Raw genomic sequence first — 22,394 nt, forward strand, 5'->3', positions numbered from 1 at the left:
GTCAACGTCATATTTGAAGCTTTTTGTGATTAGATTTGCCTCGAAGGTTTGCCTCAGCAATTATTTTGATACGTTGAAATTGCAATAATGGTTTAGTTGAACATGACAATGACATATCGAAAAGTAAAGACATAAGTAAAATTAACAGATTTTACACGATTGATGATAAATTTATTGTGATGTGTCTTTTATCTCATACAATGTCATGATAGTAACTAATATGAGAGAATTTTGATCCATTTAGCATAGCTTTAGTACCTGTTTATTTAATACACGTAGCTCCGTTTAGAAGAATCGAAATCTTGTAGCTTCTCACAAAATTAATTTTGGTAAATATGTAAACGGAGTTTGGTGTTTAATTCAAACAGGGTGCCAATTATGTAGATTCACGTCTTGCGTGCCAAAAGAAAATGAGTTTGTTTAGGAAAGATTTCTTAGAGTAGAATTCAGAGTGATATTATTTTTGTCTATTTTTAAATATTTTTATAACTATATTATTATTTAATTTCACATTTTACTCTTAATCATTAGATGCTATGCATAAGATCTTATGACCAAGTGTTTGGTTTTTATTAATGCTTTTAAAGTCGAATGTGTGACTGAATCAGCTTAGCGGTGAACAAACTCACGACTCATTAACCCAACGAATTATAGTTAAATATACAAATTCAAACTTAAGGTAATATATTAAATGTATAAAAAATTAACGTATTAATTGAGTAATATTAATTCATAATAAATTGATATGAGTATGATAATATATTCAAATTTGATAATAAATGAATATTTATAAATTAAGAATTCAATTTAAATATGTTGTAGTGTAAAACTTTTTACAACGCAACTTATTTATATTATATATTAACAAGAATCGTTATTTTTTAATAATTAATATAAAATTTATATATACACAATGTTTTTTAATTAGTTTATGATGTAATTTTTTTTTACTGAAAGTATATCAAAATAAATTTATAAATATCTTCTTTTTTTTTGCTAAGAATTTATAAATATCTTTAATGTCACGAAATTTAATTTAATATATCTTGATATATAATTTTAAATGTTTTCCTTTACAATAAAATTAGATTTTATAATATTTGATTGAAGTAAGTATTATACATATAAATCTTCCTAGGAAAAGTCAAAATGTAATAATAATAATAATAATAATATTTAACTTATACAAAACATTAAAATATATTTTAATACATCATTTTAAAAGATTAAATTTATCATAAATAACTTCTATTTTTTATTTGTTCTAAATTGTTTAATAGTTTTAACCTATTAAATAATTTAAAAGAAAATATGTTTATACTTATTTAACAAATTCATTTTGAAAGAACTCTATGCAAACATTTTATGAGTTATTGGATAAAAAGAGAAATGAATAAAAAATTAAAATTATTTTCGGAATCCACTTTTAAAATTAAAACCTTTAAAGGATATTGTAAATATAAAAATTAAAACACCTCTTAAAATATTAAATTTTATATAAAAAGGTAAATTATTTTTAAATACGTGATGTGATTACGAAATATTATTAACTATTCTTGTTACTATTACATTAATATATATATTTTTCAAAACTATAAGTAATAAAATTTATTTGCGTACAAATATATCTTGTGGAAAATTGAATAAATTAATTATTTTATCAATTTAATTTTTTTAAAACTTTATTATATGAAGTTAATCACTTGTTTTAAATCAAAAGTTTTAAAATATATAGTTTTATGTACGGTTCTGAATTGTCTACGATATATTTTTGAATCACTCAAATTATTATTATTAAGATCAGGCTCAAGTTGTTATTTATGACGAGTGACTTAAATTTAAAGATGAACGTGTGTCTTACAATTCAATTACTTTGATTGTGAGTGCGTTGTAAATTCAGAGTAAATTCATTCAATATGATAGAAAAGGATTGTTTTGCTAAATTTCATTAGAGTTATATTATTTATACAATAAATCCATACAATACTTTTATATACTCCTATTTATCACATTAATTATTCTATCTTATATTCTTATATATATAGTTTCTCATCTCATTATTCTTGTATATCGTGTGTGTGTATATATATATATAAAGAATGATTATAACAATCTTAAAACATTTTCTACAATGATTTGATGTCATGTGTACCTAACTAGTAATTGACGTAGGTTGAAATACTAGGGCAAGTTCTTTCTAATTTTATTTTTCAGTCTTGTTAACAAATGTCACAAGTATTAATTCGAATTTTGAGCAATAATATTTTTAATTAAAAATGTAAAATATATTAAAAATACAATAAAAATATACTAATTACATTTTTTATAACTTTTTTTAAACAAAAAAGTATTATTTTTAACCACATCCATAGCACAAACACAAACCCACCCCTAATCAGTGGAATGAAGATTGGAAAATAATTCATCGACACCCGCAATAGGAGGAAAGAAATAAAAATAAATAATAAATAAATCACTACATGATAATATTTTAGTTAGATATGTTATCATTAAGAATTAAAAGTGTTAATTTAAAAAGATTATAAAATTATTAAGATTAAAAATACATGTAAATGATAAAAGTACAAGGTTTGATGAAGATTTGATTCAGGGGATCTCAGTAAATGTGTAAAATGAAATGATAAGAGGAGGGAAGTCAGATTGACCCATTCTATCGTTTCTCACGAAGGTGACAGAACCCATTCTAAACGTGTAAGAGCCACGTAGTAACAGCAGAAGGAGTAACAGTAACAGTGTCCTTTTCTTCTTCTTCTTCTATTATTATTAATTTTGTTATTGTCACAAACACAAACACAAACCCCAAACGAATGTAATGTAATGTAGCAGAACAAAACACACAAACAGAGACACAATCCTCTTCACAGTTCTCAGTTCACAGTTGACACCACCATGAAAACCCATCATCAACCAAAGCTGAAAACCCAACTATTCTCATGTGGTTTCTTTCGCCACTGTACTCAAAGCGTTCATAGCCCCACAGGTAACACCCCACCCCCACCCCTTCCTCTCACTCCCCCTCGCTTCCAATGCGAATCTTCAACCTCTTCCTCTTCTTCCCAATCACAAAGCTTCACCCAGTGGCAGTGGAGATTCTCACCAACCAAAAACACAAACACTGTAACCACTCCACCACCACTACAAATCCATAACCTCCAAGAACTCTTTCACGTGTCAGAACTCCAACTGACCACAGACCCAAACAGCGCACTCCACCTTCTAGAACGTTCTCTCGTACCCAACCCTCCGCAAGAACAACCACCCTGCCCTCCCAATCTCATGCGAGCCCTTATCCGCAACCTCACCCACGCCACTAAGATTCTCTTTGCGCTTTGCTTGTCTCACACTAACCGCCGCGTCGCAGTTGAGGCCGGCGCGGTCGGCGCCGTTGTCGAGTCGGCGACCGAGCTCGATGGCGCGCCGGCTGAGAGGGCTCTGGCAGCGTTGGAGCTCATGTGCACGGTTCCCGAGGGTGCTGCGGAGGTTAGGGCCCACGCGCTTTCTGTGCCGGTGATGGTCACCATGATGGGAAAGACCGGGGCGCGCGGGAAGGAGTACGCCATCGGAGTGCTGGCGGTGATTTACGGCGGCTCGGTGACGGAACAGCTCACAGCGCCGCCGGAAGAGGTGGCGCGTGCGGTGGAGCTGGCGCTTCAAGGGGAGTGTAGCGCGAGGGGGAGGAGAAAAGGGGCACAGTTGTTGAAGAAGCTGAAGCAATTATCTGAGGCTGAAATTGAAGCTGAGGCTCACTCTCTGAACGCAAATTGAAGGTCTTAAAATAAAATAAAATAAAATTATACGTTCTTTGTTCTTTTCACCTTTTGTTTTTGGCATTGTATAGTGTTTTGATTTCTTGCTTTTTCGTTTGGGTTTGTGGAGTGGAACTATTAGGTATTAAATAATTTGTGCTTCCTTGTAGTATTATTATTATCTTACACTATCCCTAGTTGGTTTATTGTAAGGATTAAATGAATGGTTAATTTTTTAACTTAAACTGATCCTTATGTTTATGAAACGTGTGTGTTTTAATGATTGGATAATTTTCTTTTTATTGAAATAAAAAGGGTTAAAGTATAGTTTGTAGGAGGAATAGTTGGTTTAATGTCATTGAGATTCACTCTGTGGCTGAGTAATTAATATGTCATGTTTCAAAGTGTGAAATGAAAGCTGGTGATTCATTGTTGTCAACTTAAACAATAAAATCTTCATGTTATTGTGCTAAAATTCAAGCTTGTTCTCCGTTTTATTAAAGAGTTTTGTTATTCTCAGTTTTTAGCCCTAGTTTAAGCATCTTAACAATATTATTTTTTTATTAATTGTATAAAAAAGAAAAATACTATATCTTTCTACGATTTTAACTTATAAATCTTTATCTTCTAATAAATATTAATTATCTTTTAATTTTTTTCTCTTTCAAAAATATTTGTCACTTTTATGTGGGTTTGAGAATTTGTAAGATAAAATAGTAGTAAGATATAATATATTTTCATTGAAAATATAAAAATATAATAAATATTTTTTATTAAAAACTTATTACTTTTTAATGGCGTAGGGTGACGCATTCTTTAACGAGTTTCACATTTTGAGTAATTTTTGCAAAAAGTTAAACTCATTAAATGACGCATTGGTAAAAAAAAAAATAAAAAATTAAATAATAGTGTGGAGATATTTTACACCATTAAATTTGGAGGGAAAAAGGGCATACAATTGTTCACCAGTGTCTTTTATAAATATATATTAAAAATTTTATTTTAATAACTTCCTATTATTGTTAATACAAATTTAAGAATTAACTAGGATAATTTATGAAAGTTTAGAATGTTCTTTTTCTTACTAGAATTAAAAGTCTAAACTTATTTACTGTAAGTAATTTAATCTTAAATTAGTAGAGAGTTTAGGAATTATTTAACATGAAATAAAAAATTTAAAATTTTATTTTACAAAACTCACAAAGCTTAAGGTAGGTCTATGTTGTCTTTAAAAAGGTTAGTTCTACGTATTTTCCCTAAAGATGTTCTTCATCTGATAGTGAACTTAAATTACGTGGTAGAAACTTTTCGACCATAAATTAAAGCTATTCCAATGTATAGAAATTGGAAATGGTCAGTTTGGGTATTTTTTTTAAAATATTAGATAACAATAAAATTAAGAGAATAAATAAATAACTTTTTATAAATTAAATTAACTTATACACTTTAAATTTTAGAAACATTAAATAAAATGATTTTTTAAAAAGTAAAAGGACATAAATGAATTTTAACTAACAATTTTTTTTACTTATTTAATTTTTATCTTGTAGAAATACTCAATATAAATTAATTCAAACTGGGCCACTGTGGAGCTGGTATTTGTATTTGGCATTGGCTCTTTTAACTTGATTCTTTTAAATTTGAAAAGAGAGTGGAGAGGACAAGGAAATGCTGAGCTGGAACCTGAAGTGCAAACGACAAGCCTAACTCATCCATTCCATTTTGAGCCAGACCAATCTTTTGACCTAGAAAAGCCTAATTCAATAATTCCAAAACCAAAAATAAATAAAAACCAACTTCATGAGTTCATATGCATATTTTATCTCATGCTTTCTGGTCAATTTATCTCTGAGTAAAAAAGAACGACAAAATTCCATGTCCCAAAACTTTGTTGTGGCCAGAGATTTCAAGAACATGCATCTGTGTTGAGGGCAACGTAACGTTGTACAACAAAATTTGAAGATATTGGGGTGGAACAAATTAATGTAGAATGAGTTTATATCTATATCCTGAAATTAAGCATGTCAGATTCACGTGGAGTGGGGTTAAGTTTCAGAAATTGCTGAAAATGTGTGTTTGTTTCTGTAGGAAATATGTCAGATTTGGGAGAGAATAATGGTGCAACAGAGTGATGGCTCCATTCCTGAACCCTTTACACATGGTAGCATAATTGATGCAAAAATATATCTTGTGGGGCTAGTTAATTAATTACACTTGCGTTAATTGTTTTTCCTGAAACAGGTAAATCACTTCCATTTTCTTACAAAAAAAGAAAAAGTAGAGGTTGCATGTATTATATTTACTTTTTATTTTTCTTATAAATAATTAAGATTCTTTTTAAGTTCCGTAGGGGTAGGGCCTTCCATAATATCTTCCTTGACACTTCATGTGTTTCCTTTTCAAATCAATGAATTGTTAAGTCTTCTTTTATTCTTTCCTTATCACTTCATCAGTTAGCAAGAATGTTATTACTTTCATAGTCGATCTCATTGACATAAACCAAAATGATTTCTTCTTGTTGTAGAAAGTCTCTTGTATTAATGTTTACTCAATTATCCTTTCATAGCTTCTTAACATTAAAATGGTTTATGAGCTTATAATCCTCTTAAAATTTCAATAATTTTGCATATATTTTTATTCTAATAAATGGGGAACAAAATACTTCTTCTTCACTTGTCCAACATTATTTTTTAAAATAGATTTCACAATAACGTTGTTTAAACAACTTTGTAAACCAACTTTTTTCTCCTCTTATACCCTTACATAATGATATGTTATTTGGTGTAATTACTTATCCTTTTCGATATTTCTTTTTCTATTGGTTTCTGAACTCTAGATAGAAGATATAACTTTTACTCTTTTCTATGTAGTATTTACCCTATCATAAATGCAATAAAAAAAACGAGTCTTTTTTACAAAATAGATTTTGAAAGTAATTCTTTTATCTTACAATTGGTACCTTATTCTATGATCAAGACTTTACCTTCTTTTTTTCTTAATGCTCTTATATCTTTCGTTTTCTACCTTTTATTAGCAAAGGTCTAAACAAATATATTTTTAGGGCCAATAAATTATTATAACCCATTAAAACCTATAACTCGCTTCAATTATTACCTTCTTAAAGTTTGATTATTTAGTACCTTATATCCCCCCAAATTTCAACAATTTTACACGAAAAAAATTCATATTTTGCAATATTTCCTTTAATCTTGTACCGCCAACAATTAAATTATACTTCCAATGATATGGACCAACGCTTAAATGATGCTTTCAACAATTATGAAGAATGTTCAGTAGGCTCCTAATTCATTCATTTTACCTTCTCAATCGATGATGAGTTGATGACTTGAAAATGTTTTGACAATGTTGTTAATTTGGTTGGTTTACACACACACACACACACAACCCAGTCGTCTAGCAAAATTATTTAATTGATAATTAGTTAAAATAAAACTGTATTTTATGATTTTGAAAGACAAAGTAATTAAAGCAGTAACAACCACGTGTATTATTTACAATTAATCTTGCCACGATAGGTTTGACTTCTTTTATAGTCTTATGCTAAAATTAAATTTTAAAGAAAATGTTGTTTATATTAAAATGTACGTCTCGTATAAAACTTTCATATGTTGATAACTAAATTTTTATATCTAACCTACTTTGTACGCCTCATCTCATTTCTTATTCTGTTGTTGTGAAAAAAGAAGAAGATAAAATAACAATTATATTTAATTTTATGATTTGTAGTCGCGTAATATAAAATATATACTGCGAATATAGGGGTTTGATTGAAAAACAAAAGAGTAATTTATTTTTTCCCCTCTTATTTTAAAAATTATATATTTTTTCTTGAAAGATTAATGTGTTACAATTTAGTTTATTTTAATTTAAACCAACCTCTTTTCATCAAATTTCATTCTTATTTTATGACTCATAATATTATCAAAAATTAATTTTGAACCTCTAGCTACAATAAACGTTGAGACTATAATAAATGAAACGAAAAATCAAAGTAAAATAAAAAACAAGTGTTTATAAAATAGTTGCATTACTAAGAGTTGGTAAGCTTAGGAGTTTAAGAGAAAACAAATAACATCTCTAACAAACTCATTAATATTAAAATGAACTAAAATGTAATACATATTAATCTTTCAAAAGCAAAGAGTGTAAATTTAAAATAAAATAGAAGACAATATAATTTAAGTATTTTTTTTTTCTTAAAAAAGTGTAATTAACTAAAGTTATTGTCAAACAGCCCTGTAAAGCAACGTCAAATATACGACAATATTGAACAATTAATTTTAGAAAAGTGAGGATAAAAATAAAACTTTAGATGACATAAACCTTTATAAGTATTTTTTTATTTTGGCCATTAATTAATCATTATCTCTTAATCTTAAAGCCTTTTCGGTTCATGATTTCTGAAAATATCATTTAGAACTGCCCATAATTTCGCAAATAGCAAAGATATGATTGGTATGCTTTCAGGAAAACAAAAAACTAAAAAGATTATTTGATTGACTCTATTACACACTATATCATGTATTATTTATGTTGTTAAAAAAACTTATCACCATAATGATTACCTAAAAAATTAATTTAGCTTTCTAATTATACGCTTTAAATGATAAAATAGCTTATGTACGAAAGACACTCGATACTAGAAAGTTTCTTTTATCGTCTGTAAGTCAGTACATCTATCTATTGATCCTGAATTAGAATGCAACAACATATAGATGAATGCAAACTCTCACACACACTTTTCTATTAAACATAAAATTAATTGGCAGAAAATGTGAGTAAATGTTTCCATATGCATTCATCAAGTTATTTTATATATTATCAGTTTCATGACTACAAACATAACTTTTTTCTTTTTATCAGAAAAAAAAAACATAAAAGAAAGTAAACAGCATACCTTTTATTTATTTTTATTTTTACAACAAACATCTTAATTGAGTTGCAATTCAAGAAACTTGAATACGTTTTTAATTTCTTCTTTCCCATTAAGGCTTTGCCTTTATTTATTGATAGAAATGCCCCCACCTAACCATAGCCATCCATTATCAATGGTGCCATCAACGCTAACCTCTCCACCATGGGCTCAAAACTGGCTCATCCTAACCATTCATAGCATGAGTACTCCACCACACAACTCCTACGCTTCTAAGGTGATTTAAATGAAGACCATCCTCTCAACATACTCACATATCTAACAACGGAAAAAGAAGCTTCCCTTTGGTCTGCCCATGATCATCTCTCTCTCTCTTTTTCTACGGGGGTTTGAAACACTGAATTCAATTTTGTGGCCGTGCTAATAAAAAATAACCATGAATTAAAGACGTTAATGTAGACGCCAACTCCTCACATATCATTCCTAAGTTGGTTTAATTGCTCCTAATAAGGGAATGAATGCATGCTTTGCTGATCAGCACATACCGCTAATATCGGTGTGGGACTTCGTCATTTCATTGAATAAGTTGAACAACCTCGCTCCGGTAGCTGCGCCTCATTGGGTAGGTGTCATGTTTATCTGTGTGTGGGTTGGAGGGTACTTGTTAATTTTAACATGGATATAAAGTGAGATTATGAATTACTTATTAACAAGAAAAAGATATTAAAACTTAAATCATACAGTTATCATAAGTATATATAATATATATAGTCAAAACATTGTAAGGTTGGCTCACCTGCCAGCTCATCACTGGGGGAAAACTGCAGTGGCGTTGTTCATGCTTCCATGGTCAAATGCTATAGGGCTTGTATTGCATTGGTGCTTCAAAATCTGAAGGGAATGCCAAGATCTTAATGCTGCCAAACTAAAACTCGGTAAAGGAAGGTGGCATCTTATGATATAACAATCCTCTAAGGCTCTAACTCCAATTATTTGAACATCTAAAAGTGTTTATCTCAAAAATAAACTTCAAAATTTAAGAAGGATAATTTTCAGTTGTCCCACATTTCATTCTCAACATAAAATATATTTTCCAAAAACTAATCAAAGTTGCTTCATCTCAGAGAAAAACGAATGTAGTAAATTCAGGACACCACGGGACCCATCAAGCTGAAAATTAAATCTGGGTTATAGAAATAGCGAATTCACGATGTATGAATTAATATATATCCGTTTATTTTCATATGAGAACATGCTTTCCAGTCACCACTTGTTCTTACTTTATCCATCCGTACAACATTGTGTACTTTAAGTTTTTCACTTGACACCGTTTAGTTGCCGAATTTTATCCAAAAAGAGAAAAATTGCGATGGAAGAAAAATGTTCCTACGTGTACGAACGCGAAACTAAACATGAAACCATGGTTTCCAGAGTACAAAGGAAAGAATATATAATACGTACAGTGAATAGTCTAGCCATTTTCTTCAAAGCATCTTTCAAAAGCCCTATTAAAGCTTCTTCAATACTCTCTGCATCTCTCTCACAAATGGAGAGGAGCGAAAGGGAAATTTTTCAGGGTGAAGTTTTTACTTTCGTTCGAGAAAGTATTGGGGTTGGGGGGCTTCGCCCAAAAATGGAAGGGAAAAATGTATAGGTGGCAGTTCATTATTCATTTTAATAAACACCGTCGAGATTTCAAGCACAGCACATCCTATAGTTTCTAGGAACTCTAAACGATTCTGATAATCCTCCGATCTAACCCTTCTGTCCATGTATGCAGAAGAGTAATGCTAAGCACAGTTTTTTTTTTTTTTTCCCACAATTCTTGCAATTTAAAAAATATGAAATAAAATTAATGATGTGATACAAAACATTATTTTAAGTGTATTATAAATATATTTACAGTCCAAACTGAAACGTGAAAACCCAGTATTTTAAGCTTCCTTGAGATTATTAATTCTTCCAAAGCTCGTCATGAATATCACTGTGTATTAATAGAACCATAACAAGTCGGAACCAAATTTATGATGTTTTTAATTAGTATGTCAAACAGCCAGCATTGTAATTTAATATATTTTTTTTTTCTAGATTTTCACTTATCTCAACTATTTGAATACACGCGGCGTGGTAATGATTTATTTTGATAAAAACAAATGATTTTTTTACCGCAAAGAATATATCTTTTCCTTTTCTTTTCGATGCAAATATTCTGAATCAAATAAAGTGTCAAATTTGTTACTGTTGATCTATGATTGCATGATTTTATTCCAGCCCAAATATACCTTGTCTATATATCCCTGCACTTATTTCTATTTCTTTATTACCATCATAGAAATGTATAGTAACTAGCTAGCACGTAATCACAATGACAGCTAATGAGCACTATGTTATCATAAGTTTCCTGATTCATCAACGTTAACGTACATCTAAAGGTAAAATTATCTTTAGAGCATAGTGCCACAGGTTCAAGGGAGCATAACCTACAATTTCACGGGTGATGCTTCTGTTCAAGATGTGTACATAGAGCATGAAAAGCGGAACAATTTGCTGACATAACTTGGTAGCCATCAAGACACATGGCTGTGTGTAGAAATTATTCCAAGTTTCCTAAGAGGCCTCCTGTGCTGGAGTCTATGACTTCATTGGATATCAACCCAATTTTGTCTTAGGCTCTGAAATATATTATATCAGCTAGAGCATGGGATATAACAACTTTGAGCATACATTAACAAAGTCTAAAACTCTAATATATCTCATCATAAACATCAACTCAGATAAATGATAGAAAAATTTATAAAACCTGTTAACTGGAAAATGCATACAGCACACGGGTTGAAGGATAATGGCCTATGATCTGGCTAACATAAGGTGGGATACATGTCAAAGCAAACTGCATGCTGATTCATATATATAAAAAAATAATTGGTACTGTACGTGCTTTTGGATCTTAGAATCCAAGAAGTGAAGAACTATTCAGTTATTCTTCAAGAATACGGCTATATGACCTTTCCTGATTATAAAAAAAAAACACCTAAATTATGATATTTTCTTCTCTTTTGTGGCTGGATTTTATACATTTCTACAATGGATGTCTAATTATAAGCTTCATAAAGCTTCAAATATTGCATTCTTCAAATATGGAGGGGGATGCAGCATATGTATCCCAAGTTTAATCAAGTTAATTATTGCGTCCAAACAACAAATGGATCCTCAAAATGTGGTCACTAGTAAATGGTCTGAAGAGTTACTGTATGAGTGGGAATCAGAAAAGGCTGATGAGTGTGCACTAGACTCTAGAGGGACTAAGCACTACTTGTACCAAAGGCAGACATTGATGTTGTTATCTCATAAATGGGGGGTTACATGTATTTGATATTTCTGGATCCAAGGTCTTGTCAATAAGGTAGCTACTAGAGTTTGTAGGGATTTACTTTCTTCAATAACATGATGCCTTTTATGGTACATATCTTTTTTTCTTTTGCCCGTGCTCAGAGCATAATTTCTTGACTCTTTCTTGTTAATTTCCTCACAATGCCTGAAACCGGACCTTGTCATGGTTTACTAGTGATTGCATGTATATGCACCAATTTCTATTTCAATATCCAAACTAACTAATCATATTTTATTCTATTAAAGAAGAAACAGCTACCTACACTAACAGAAAATAAAAGGGTTCTTCTACTGCATACTCAAGCAAAAATAAATAAATTATTTTGCATGAAATTCTTACAAGAACAAGAATTTTATCATCGGGCATTAGGCATACAAACTTGGAAAGGAGTGGAAGTTTGTTTGTTTCTTTAGGGTTGGTATAAATTACTATAGGCAAACATGTCGACATAATGAAAATTTTCTCCTAGTTTCACAAACTGTACTCACACTTTAACTATTTCTTATTTTTTCGAAGGAAAATTATTTATGAATTGATCTATTATTATTATTTCATTCTAAAGAATCAACCAGTCGTACTTAATTATACTTAATATTTGCATCTCCATTGTAAGAATTTTTTTTTTTAACAATATTGACCTCTAATTCTACCTGTAAATGGTTATTCCCTATTTGAAGCAAGTAATCATTTTTACCTGGCCCTTTAAAAATATCATCATCAGTTTTCAATAAGATAAATGTTAGGATCATGAAGTATGTACCCCACTCACATATATTCTCTACATTTTAGTTGTTTAACATACTATTTAATAAATTTTGGTATTTGCAAATAATATAAACTTAATCGGCGCCTAAAATTCGGAGTAACAGTGCTTACAAAATCATATACACAAATGCATTTATGACTTCGTGTAGAGTTGAAATAATTTACTTTAAATTATTCATTTATTAATGTATAAATGGTATGGAACCAAAGTTATGTACAGTTGTACTTGTAGCATTTTTTCGTATAAGATACAAATGAGAGTAATTTCTACTTTGAGAGTACATACCACAATTAGCTAGTGGTAAATATAAATCTCAAAAAGAAAAAGAATTACCACGACCAATGGAAGAGACCAGTCCCTTGATGAACTACTTTTGGTGAGTTTAATTCATTACAAATCGAAAATGAGAGAAGAAAAAAGAGAGACTATAAGGAAATAATAAGAAAAACTCAAAAAAGAAACAGAGACTGCCTTTGCAGTGATTGCATGCATGCCAAATGGTCTGAACCCGAAGGTTCATAACCGCGTGTTATTTTGTATCTGGCAGTTCTTGCGCTACACCTCTAATCCGGCTAATGTACATTATCTAATTCCAATTATTATGATCTGGTGGTTACCATGTTACTCGTAACTTCTATATATAACATTGTTAGATTATATATATATATATATATTCCTGAAAGTTGAATCATTATACGGTGTCTAAGCAATACAGAATTTGAGTCCTTTTTGTGCTTATGAAATATAATGCATGGAATTTTTTATTTTATTTTTGGGTGCAATTTTTGTGATGTATGAATATAAGCCATGATTAAAGTAGTTGATTTGCAGAGGTCTGGGTAATTGGGGGAATTTGTATAATCTGACCTACTCGTTTCCCTCCAAAAGTTAAAGCTAATAAAAAGGAAAAGGGGGAAGCAAAACATGCAAAAGCTCATCCACCCTTTGTCGTATGGGTATAAATCCTGTCCCTCCTTTTCATCTTCTCTATTTCCAATTTTTCATAACACAATCTTTGTTGGTCTCTTATTTTGTTTGCCGAAAACCCGTTAACTCCCTTTCTATGCCCTCCTCTTGTTTCTTTCTTGCAATTTTGTTTAGCTCAAGTTCTATGTAAAAGGTTAATTGGAAGGAATATTACGATGTTTTGTGTCATATATATATATAAGTTAAATTTTAAATTAAAAATTTCTTATCCTTGTACTTTTATGTTTGTCATTATGAAGATATGCTCTTTGTTACGAAAATTTACATTAATTTTATAAATTAGACTGCCATAAATAAACAAAGCCGTAAAAAATTTACTTTCTAATAAAAAAAATACATGTTTTATTGCAAATGTGCAGTTTAAATTAATTTAGACATAAATTTTAATCACATTTAATTATTTAAAACTAATTTCATCAAAATCAACTTTATAGATTTCTAAAAACAAATACATATTTACAAAAATTATTTTAAAAATTCTTATATAAATTTCTTGCTTTAAAAACAATTGAAGGGATGGACAAAACCACCTTCGAGAAAAATCATATGTAAACTTTCATATTTTAAAAAATTGAGAGGCGAATGTCATCCTCAAAGTGTAACTCTTTGATTTCTTTAGCAAAATGTATCACTTAAATTCACTTGTTAAAAAAATTCATTTTGTATAATTAATTTTAAATAAATATATAATTTTATTCCTGAAAGTGACAATTTATATTGATTTGATCTTTAAAATTTGTATTTATATAATTTAATCCCCAAAATTGTCAATTTCATGATAAATTAGTTCTTTTTAAACATAAAGTTGCCAAATTTAAGAAGCTAAACTTGTTTTGAAATTGAAAAATCCAAAGGCTTAATTGATAGGAAAAAAAAATTCTATGATGAAGTTCACAAATTTTGAAACTAAATTATATACATGCTAACTCTCAAAGATCAAATTAACACGTCACTTTTCGAAGATGAAAGACTTGTTTTTATACTCACTAAAATGGGGTTACAAAAAAAAAGAAAAAAATTAAAAAAATTTCTGTAAAAAGCGTGTAAACTCTTATGACTTAACTAAATAAACTAAGTTGAAATTACATATTTAAGCTTAGTTTAAGTAAATTGTTAGAGAACAAAAAAAAAAAAAAAAGCTTCTCCATAAATTAAATTAAATTTTTTTTAATTTCCCATTTAACTTCTCTAAAATTTGAAAAAATAAGTTATTTTTAAGCTATAAAAGAAATTTTATTTATTTTTTAATCTAATTTTTTCTTTTATAAAAATTTATCGATCTTACCTTTGTTTATGCACAGCCATTTAATTGAGCATACTTTTTTACTCCACATATGAAGAAAAATAAGGGTAGAAATGTGAATTTACTACAGAACATTCATAAGCTAACAAGTAAATTTTGAATTTATCATTCCAAATTTTGTGACGTTTTTGTAATTACAGTATAGTTTGTGTAATTTCTCTCGAATTTTTGAAGCTATGGGAAATAGATACATACTACTAACGTTCACACACCCACATATATATTTTTTCTTGTTTTGCTCTGGATAATTAGGAGCATCGACAAGGAGGTACAAAAGAAACGTCGACCCCATTTGCTGAACTAAGGTCATGCATATTATAATTTGGCATACAAAGGGAGAACAAAATGACTAATTTTTTTTCTGCCCCTTCTAATCATCACTTGACATTACTGCAGAATAGATGCTTTTGATGAACGTGTAATGAATCCTACTACAATGACAGCGTATGAACTTCATAAGTATTGACAGAAAGAGATAGGAAGGGAGACAAGCAAGGAATATAAAATGTCAATCTCTAAATTATACTTTTTGGTTTTGTAGGAAGGAACTCACATATTAGCAACAAACTATATTTTTTTACCTTGGTTTTGGCACTTGTATGAATTGTAACCACAGTATTATAAGTCTATACGGGGCAATTTTGAGGCTTCCCCGTTTATGACACCAAACTGATACTTTAAAACTAAGGGGATATCGCGATGCTTCCCCATTTAAATTTTACGACACAAAACATAGGAGACAAAGAACATATTGTTTGCTCACATTAATACTAATTACAACTGGTTAATTAAATAGATGCATGATGGCCTTCTATTTCTGATTTATGAATCACTCAGCTTTTGGTATGGCATCTGAGCAACCCTCCCCGAGTCAAAGAATTTCAGTTTCCAAGTCGAAAATCTGCTTCTAGGCTGAGAATAAGAGTCATTTGCTATTCTCAGGTCGCATGTGAAGAAGTCCACCTGCTGAAATATTTAAGACAGGCGAAATAAGGTGTATCAAAAAAAAGTTGTATCATAAATTCATGACATTATAATGAAATTCAGGATATTCTGAAAACCTACCAGACTGTGGAATAATGAAGGGTGTCAATGCTTTGAATGTTCTTTCATTTTAGTTCCCTTCAAATTCCTCTGTTGTTTGTATCCATACGGAATAGCAATACGAGGCCTATTTTTAAGAGTACTCTTCTCAAATTTCAGATCTTCTCCTCTGATCATATAGATATTCCCTGTTTCTGGTATGGTGAAATCGGCGGGATTTCTGTTCACCATACATGAGTTTCCAGAAATGATTTTTAATGGCATTGAGGTTTCATGAGTACCATTAACATCTAAGTTGCGTTGCAGTGACGTTTCTGTTTCAAGACGAGGCCAGCTTAACTGCTTACTGACTCTATTCTGCAGTGTAGAGTTGGAGCTCTTCATCTTTTCTTTCCTTCCAGACTTTGTTGAATTTTGGCCATTGAAACCAGTGGTTCTCATAAATTTCTTATCATGCTGAGTTGATGAAGAAGCACCAAAGGATGGAGAACCAATAAAATAGCCATGCGGTTTATCTGATAAGTAACTTCTGCTGTAATAATCAGATGATGGCCTTTTCAGGGCACTGTGGGCCTTGGATGTACCAATCTCCAACTTAGTATTGCAATCACCAGGATAAGAGGGCCTTTTAAGCATTTGAGCACTGACACCTACATCATAGGGTGTACGTGACTGCATACCAGCATCCATTAGGCTGAGTAAATGCATGGCTGGTATTGTATCATTAGAATACAAATCAAGAGATCCCCTCAAATTTTGATGAGGCTCCATTCCATTATGTTTGCAAGGAAATGAGTATTCTCCATTCAACCTGCCGAAGGCTCCAGGACCTGTATTCCTACTAAGTTTTTCTAGCCCCGCAGCATTGAGATTCATGTAGTTAAGATCAATATCCCGCTTCATGTTCTGCTTATGAAATGGACCAGTTCGGAGTGAAGTTATATCCATGTTACTACTAGTATGTGGAGAAACAACCTTTTTGGGTAAATCATATCCTAGGGAAACATGGTTTGGGGTCAAGGATGCCCAGATGCGAGAAGCTTCATCATCCTGTTGTAAGATATTCTTGTGTAAGCTACATCCTCCTGGGGTTTGCAAAGTTGCATTAGAGGAACCCCGCTCTTCAAAACTCCCATTCAACCTACAATTTCGAGAACCACCAAGCTGGCTAGAACTCATTGGTGAAAACTGGAATCCACTTGATGACTTCTTTTGGGACTGGGGAACTTCAAATCCAAAGGGGGATTGAGGTGGACATAGATTATTCATACCCAAACTGTTTCCATCAAATGGAGAAAAGTAATGAACTGGCTTTCTTTTGCCAGGCTTCACATTATCTCCTCTCATGACCATGCTGTTTTTCTTATGTCTTCCCTGAGGTTTCTCCTTCTGACTCTCTTTTAACAAGCTCATCTCCCCTTTGCTGTGTACAGTAGAGTCACCTATCATCTGTGATTTCCTTCCCATAGTGGACTTTTCCAATATGGAGCTTCTATTTTCTGCATCAGGAAGACACCTCTCGTACTGATTCTTTGCCAATAGTTCCACAATTTCCATGGGTATATCATCTACCACAGCTTCAATAGTTTTTTGTGTGTTTCTTGCACCGTTAATTTCCTACAAAAGGAAAAAGATGATATTCTCAGAAATTAGTTTAAACAGGTCAAACTGGTTCACAATGGAAAATCAATAGAAATACATTACCAATTAAGATACTCCAATTCTTACAAATTAGGGTGAAAACATAATACCATTTGCTGATCACATAAACGAATCTCATCTTCATCCTAAGGTATACTTATTCCTCTAATTAAGAAAAAGCATTCTAGGGGGGCTTTTGTGGCAACTTACTTCACTATGAACTCCTTTTCCAGAAAGAGTATTTGTTGGGTGCTTGGAAGTAATGCTTGACCCTTCAAAAACATTGGCATCACTGTCTTTCCTATTAAGTTGTGGTACTTTTGAAGTTCCTTCTTGAAAAGGCAAAGAGAAAGGTAGATGATTTTCAATTTGATGGATACATTTTTTGTTGTAAACATGTGCCGCCAAATAACTGTTTAGAGAAAGGTGCAGTCCCTCTTCCAGTCCTTTTCCATTTAGCATCCCCTGGGCTGAAGGAATTGGAACGTTCACAGGCATACCAGACCTGTTTTTTTCCCCTGAATATGCAAAGGAATCTTGTACAAGCATGCTATTTTTTTGGCAGGATAAAGAATCCAGTTCCCCATCAGTTTGCAGCATTTTCCCCTTTTCTTTGGACAAATTGAAGTCATTTTCTATTCTTAGGGTGTGGATAGGAAAATTATCCATCCCTTTCCCAATGAATGAACGAGCAGCTAATTTTGAAGAAAAACTTTTAGATACACATGCCTTATCTGCAGCATCCATGGTGTCCTTATTTTCTCTTTGCTTTCCTTGTGGTGGCTTGGGAATCAGGCATTTCTCTACAACTTGAATCTTTTTGTTTTTCTTCTTACTCACAATATGGCTTCTTTGAATTTCAGGTTTACTCCAGTGGCCCTTTGAGGCATCTTGTAATCTTAGTCCTGCAGGTACATCTTTGGAAGTGGATTTATTATCCAAAACAGTGTCAGTGATTTTTGCATCTCCCTCTAAGTTCTGAACTTCATTTTCAACCCTCTGAAGACACATACTTGCAGGTCTCCGTACCTCATCCAGAAGAAACTTCCTTTTTCTACTCAGAGCTGTACTTGTCAAAGTCAATCCTCCTTGAATATCCATTTTTCCTGTTAAAATTGAGTGTGCTTGAGAAGTTGCAGAAACATTGGAAGTACCATGGGATGGAGATTCTTGCATGAAGATTTGTTCAGGCTTCATTTCACCATTGTCACTTAATAAGTCAGTCATCAAGCGCACCTTCCGAGGTCTCCTACGAGACAAACTAGTGGACTTCTCTAAATGATGATCCTGAAAATCATTTTCAACCATATTGTCCATACTTCCTGCAGGTGCAGTATAACAAGCAACTGATTCAGGAGGAGGTCCAGTTGTGCGATCATATATATTGCCTACCTCCATTACAGTGGCTCCTTCCCCCAAAATTGTACAAGTTTTTGTTAAATTTTTCTGACATTGGTTATCTGCTGGTGTGTCCCCATTACACATCTCAGTAGAACTCTTATTATCCATGTATTTGAGATTGCTAGCAAGCTCAACATAAGGAATTTCATTGCCTTCACATCCTGTCTCAGGAAAAAAAATTACTTAAAATGCACTCTAGAAAACAGGAACATACTAGTATAATATACAGAAATCTGTCACTTATATAATACATAAGAACCTACCTCTTTTACTTGTATGCATTTCTGGTGCAAGGTCTGGATAATTTTTAGGAGATGAAATACTAGTTACTTGGTGATTGAGATTATCCTCCAAGCCAATTTCAAGGTCTGCGGGAAAAACACAAAATCAAACAACATATTGATAAATAATGTAGATACTATAATATAACTGATATTGAAGTTACCCATTCTGCTAAGTACAACTCCAGATTTCTTATCTTTCTCATCACTAATTGGTAAGTAATCATTGACACAGCTCAGATTAGTATTAAGATCAATTTCTCTTCTCTCAAGAGTGTCAAGCATTGGATCTTGCTGAATACCAGACTTGACAGCGACAGCTGCATTACTGCAATTAGTACCAGATTTGCATCCGGTAATGCAACAATCAAATTCTTTTTGGTCATCCTTCTGGAAGTCCTTGGTGGCAATCTCTTGTGAGGAGTTTTGATGACACCGACATCTGTATTTTGGAACATCCAATGGCGGAAGTGATGATTGCTTGTCAGATTCATGTACAGGAAATGGCCAACCAATTTTCCAGTCTTTTTGGCGAATTTCAGACACATATCCACTGCATTGCAATAAATTAAGATAGTGTTAAGGATCTGAAAGAGAACCAAGAGATAGATTTTGATTTCAAATTAAAAAAAAAAAAACACTCTTCTGCAGATTGTTTTTAGTGGTGATGGAAGAGAAGGGGGGGAGAGAGAATGAGTTCGTTATATTCCCAATCAACTACAACTGGACACTTCTTGACATAATTCTGTAATATTCAGAACTTTCTATAGGCATCACCACCCATTTGATTGTTCATGAGACCTTATTGCCATGCATTGATGGATTGGCTTTCAACATTAATTAAGCTAGTAGTTGTAATCATTTATATGGCAGTGTTGTACGATAGAGAACAAAAATACATTAGGATCTCATGTTATAAGAACAATATCATCAACTTTAGATATCAATTACAAGATACTATACAGTATACACTACACGGAGCCAGACATTGCATGACACACTAAATGCTCCCCTCTCCTTAAAATTAATAGGATTGAAAGGATACGAAGCATTGAGGCATACGTACCGTATTGAGAAATGTTCACATTTTCCTGGATCTCTCTTACCAATAGAATTGCCAAGGTCTATAGAGATTGAATCAATCTGGATATACGATCCCATGAACTCAGTGACAGTGTTGAAATCCCCTCACAAACAGTTCTCCACAGCTATGCATGCACATCCACGCTGTACAAGTAACCACAGCTAGAAGCACAAAGAAAGTTTTTCCTATCCACACAAATTAAACTCAAATAAAAACTTGAAATGGAGAGAACGGAGCTAACAATTAAGTCAAACAATAGAAACAGATCTATAGAAACATAAGGAAAACATCATAAGCATGATAACACTTCAATCTAGCTTTGTAAAGCTGTTAGGGTTTATGTAAATCAACTAACAAATGAAAAGGAAAGACATGATAAACAAGGGCAAAGTCCAAGATGAAGTAATATAGAACCAACGCAAACTTCATACACAGTGATTAGTCACATAAAATGATAACCTCTAAGAATAAGAAAGTTCCTAAACCCTAGTTTCCCATTCAATAAAACCAACCAGCCATAAGTTCAAGTCAATAATTGAACATTTGAAACGCAACAACAGAAAAAAAAAAAAAAAACCAGCCCACCCATACAATTAGTTCAAAGATTGAAACATCCACACCGCTAACAAGACCCCGCATCCTACTAGGGTTTTTCAAAATTCAAGGCGAAACTAGTAATCTTGCACGAAACTGTCATCAGTACATGAATTGACGCGAGGGTAGAAAAAAACCCACCTGTGAAACGCATGCAAAGAGCTGAAACGACACGGGACAATCAACTAAGCAAAATTCCTAGGGTTCACCGACCTACATAAATTCACCACTTATCAAAGATAAACAAAAATTAACCCAGCTCGAATTAAAGAGCAACGAAAACGAGAGAGAAAAAAATTAAAAAAAAAGCGTGAAATGGCAGCAATAAAGCAAGACCCAGAAAAAAAAAAAAAAGAAACGCAAAGCAAAAGCTGAAGTGGACACACCATAAACAGTACAGCGACCTTAATATCTAAAACAAATCAAAACACGCTCGAGAGCATCCAAGAACCGGTCCCCGATCAACACGGAATCAATCACCGAGTTGAAAACCGAGGGCGAAAAAGAAAAATCTGAAGAAGAAGGCCCACCCGAACTCACCTGCGGACCACCACACACGATCTCTCCCACTTCCTCACCGATTCTCAACGGCTCCTCCAAAAAACCACACCCGAAGATAGCGCATTCGACGGAGAACCCACTCAGCTCAGCTTGGAGCTTCGATTCCCAGCTACGCCAGCATAATTTGAGTGCGAAAGACGCAGAAACCCTAGAGAGAGAGAGGGGTTTCGATTCTTTCGGGATGAGAGAGAGTAAGAGAGAGAGGGAGTGCGTGAGAGAGAGAGAATTTTTATCTTCTTGTCCTTGGAAGAAGGTGTGCTTGTTTTGTATATTAAAAAAAAACACCGTAGCAAGTCATGTCTATGTAGGATCCATATGCATAGAAATTGTAGATGTAGAGAGAGAGTGCGAGGAGAGAGAAAAAATAAACCAATAAATGATCACCACGTGGCGAGAATGTGCGGCTCTTATCGCTAACCATTTATAATGGGCTTTGTGGACGGCGAGGAAACCCTAGGCCGAAGGGTAAAAAGAAAAGTAAGTACAGTACTCGCGCGTATGTCTTACGCTCTCCCTTTTTCAGCGTTTCATTTATTAATTTGTGCCTATCGTGTCATCCAAGGTTAAAAGTGCTGCTCATGCCCTTTGCACATTAAATGATTCCCATTGGTGCGTTTCGTACACCGTCCCTATGGGAGGGTGGATCTAGGTAGAGACTGAGGCGTTATTTGAAACCCTAA

At 32.4% G+C, this 22,394-nt stretch overlaps 2 protein-coding genes across 6 annotated transcripts; one reads left to right on the forward strand and one right to left on the reverse strand.

Annotated features, from left to right (window-relative positions):
- The first annotated feature begins 2,902 nt into the window (after window positions 1-2,902).
- On the forward strand, window positions 2,903-3,786 carry LOC113866191. The gene has a single exon (XM_027501074.1). The coding sequence runs from the start codon at window positions 2,911-2,913 to the stop codon at window positions 3,784-3,786; it is 876 nt and encodes a 291-aa protein (XP_027356875.1). The 5' UTR covers window positions 2,903-2,910.
- Window positions 3,787-15,432: 11,646 nt separating this feature from the next.
- On the reverse strand, window positions 15,433-21,980 carry LOC113865030 (protein EMBRYONIC FLOWER 1). Of its 5 annotated transcripts, XR_003504956.1 has the most exons (9): window positions 21,540-21,957; window positions 21,295-21,366; window positions 20,542-20,744; window positions 19,640-20,028; window positions 19,458-19,562; window positions 18,004-19,355; window positions 16,174-17,769; window positions 15,690-16,074; window positions 15,433-15,539 (listed from the first exon to the last, which is right to left on the reverse strand). XR_003504956.1 is itself a non-coding variant. In XM_027499364.1 (8 exons), the coding sequence occupies exons 3-7, from the start codon at window positions 20,634-20,636 to the stop codon at window positions 16,198-16,200; spliced, it is 3,513 nt and encodes a 1,170-aa protein (XP_027355165.1). In that variant the 5' UTR covers window positions 20,637-20,744; window positions 21,295-21,366; window positions 21,694-21,957; the 3' UTR covers window positions 15,451-16,074; window positions 16,174-16,197. The 5 variants fall into 5 exon arrangements, 4 of the variants coding, with proteins under 4 accessions (XP_027355165.1, XP_027355167.1, XP_027355164.1 ...); XM_027499364.1 differs by having other exon boundaries at window positions 15,451-16,074; window positions 21,694-21,957; XM_027499366.1 differs by having other exon boundaries at window positions 15,451-16,071.
- Window positions 21,981-22,394: the final 414 nt, after the last annotated feature.

The sequence above is a fragment of the Abrus precatorius genome, unplaced genomic scaffold, assembly GCF_003935025.1.
Source record: "Abrus precatorius isolate BTA unplaced genomic scaffold, Abrus_2018 Scaffold4, whole genome shotgun sequence".
NCBI classification, from domain to species: Eukaryota; Viridiplantae; Streptophyta; class Magnoliopsida; order Fabales; family Fabaceae; genus Abrus; species Abrus precatorius.

Excerpts from the sequence above, each read along its gene's own strand:
- LOC113865030 (XM_027499365.1), bottom strand. The coding sequence starts at position 20,636 with ATGGGATCGTATATCCAGATTGATTCAATCTCTATAGACCTTGGCAAT. Across the intron at positions 20,029-20,541 it reads TGTGAACATTTCTCAATACG|TGGATATGTGTCTGAAATTC; the intron begins GTACGTATGCCT and ends ATTGCAATGCAG. Across the intron at positions 19,563-19,639 it reads AGTTGTACTTAGCAGAATGG|ACCTTGAAATTGGCTTGGAG; the intron begins GTAACTTCAATA and ends TTTTTCCCGCAG.
- LOC113866191 (XM_027501074.1), top strand. The coding sequence starts at position 2,911 with ATGAAAACCCATCATCAACCAAAGCTGAAAACCCAACTATTCTCATGT.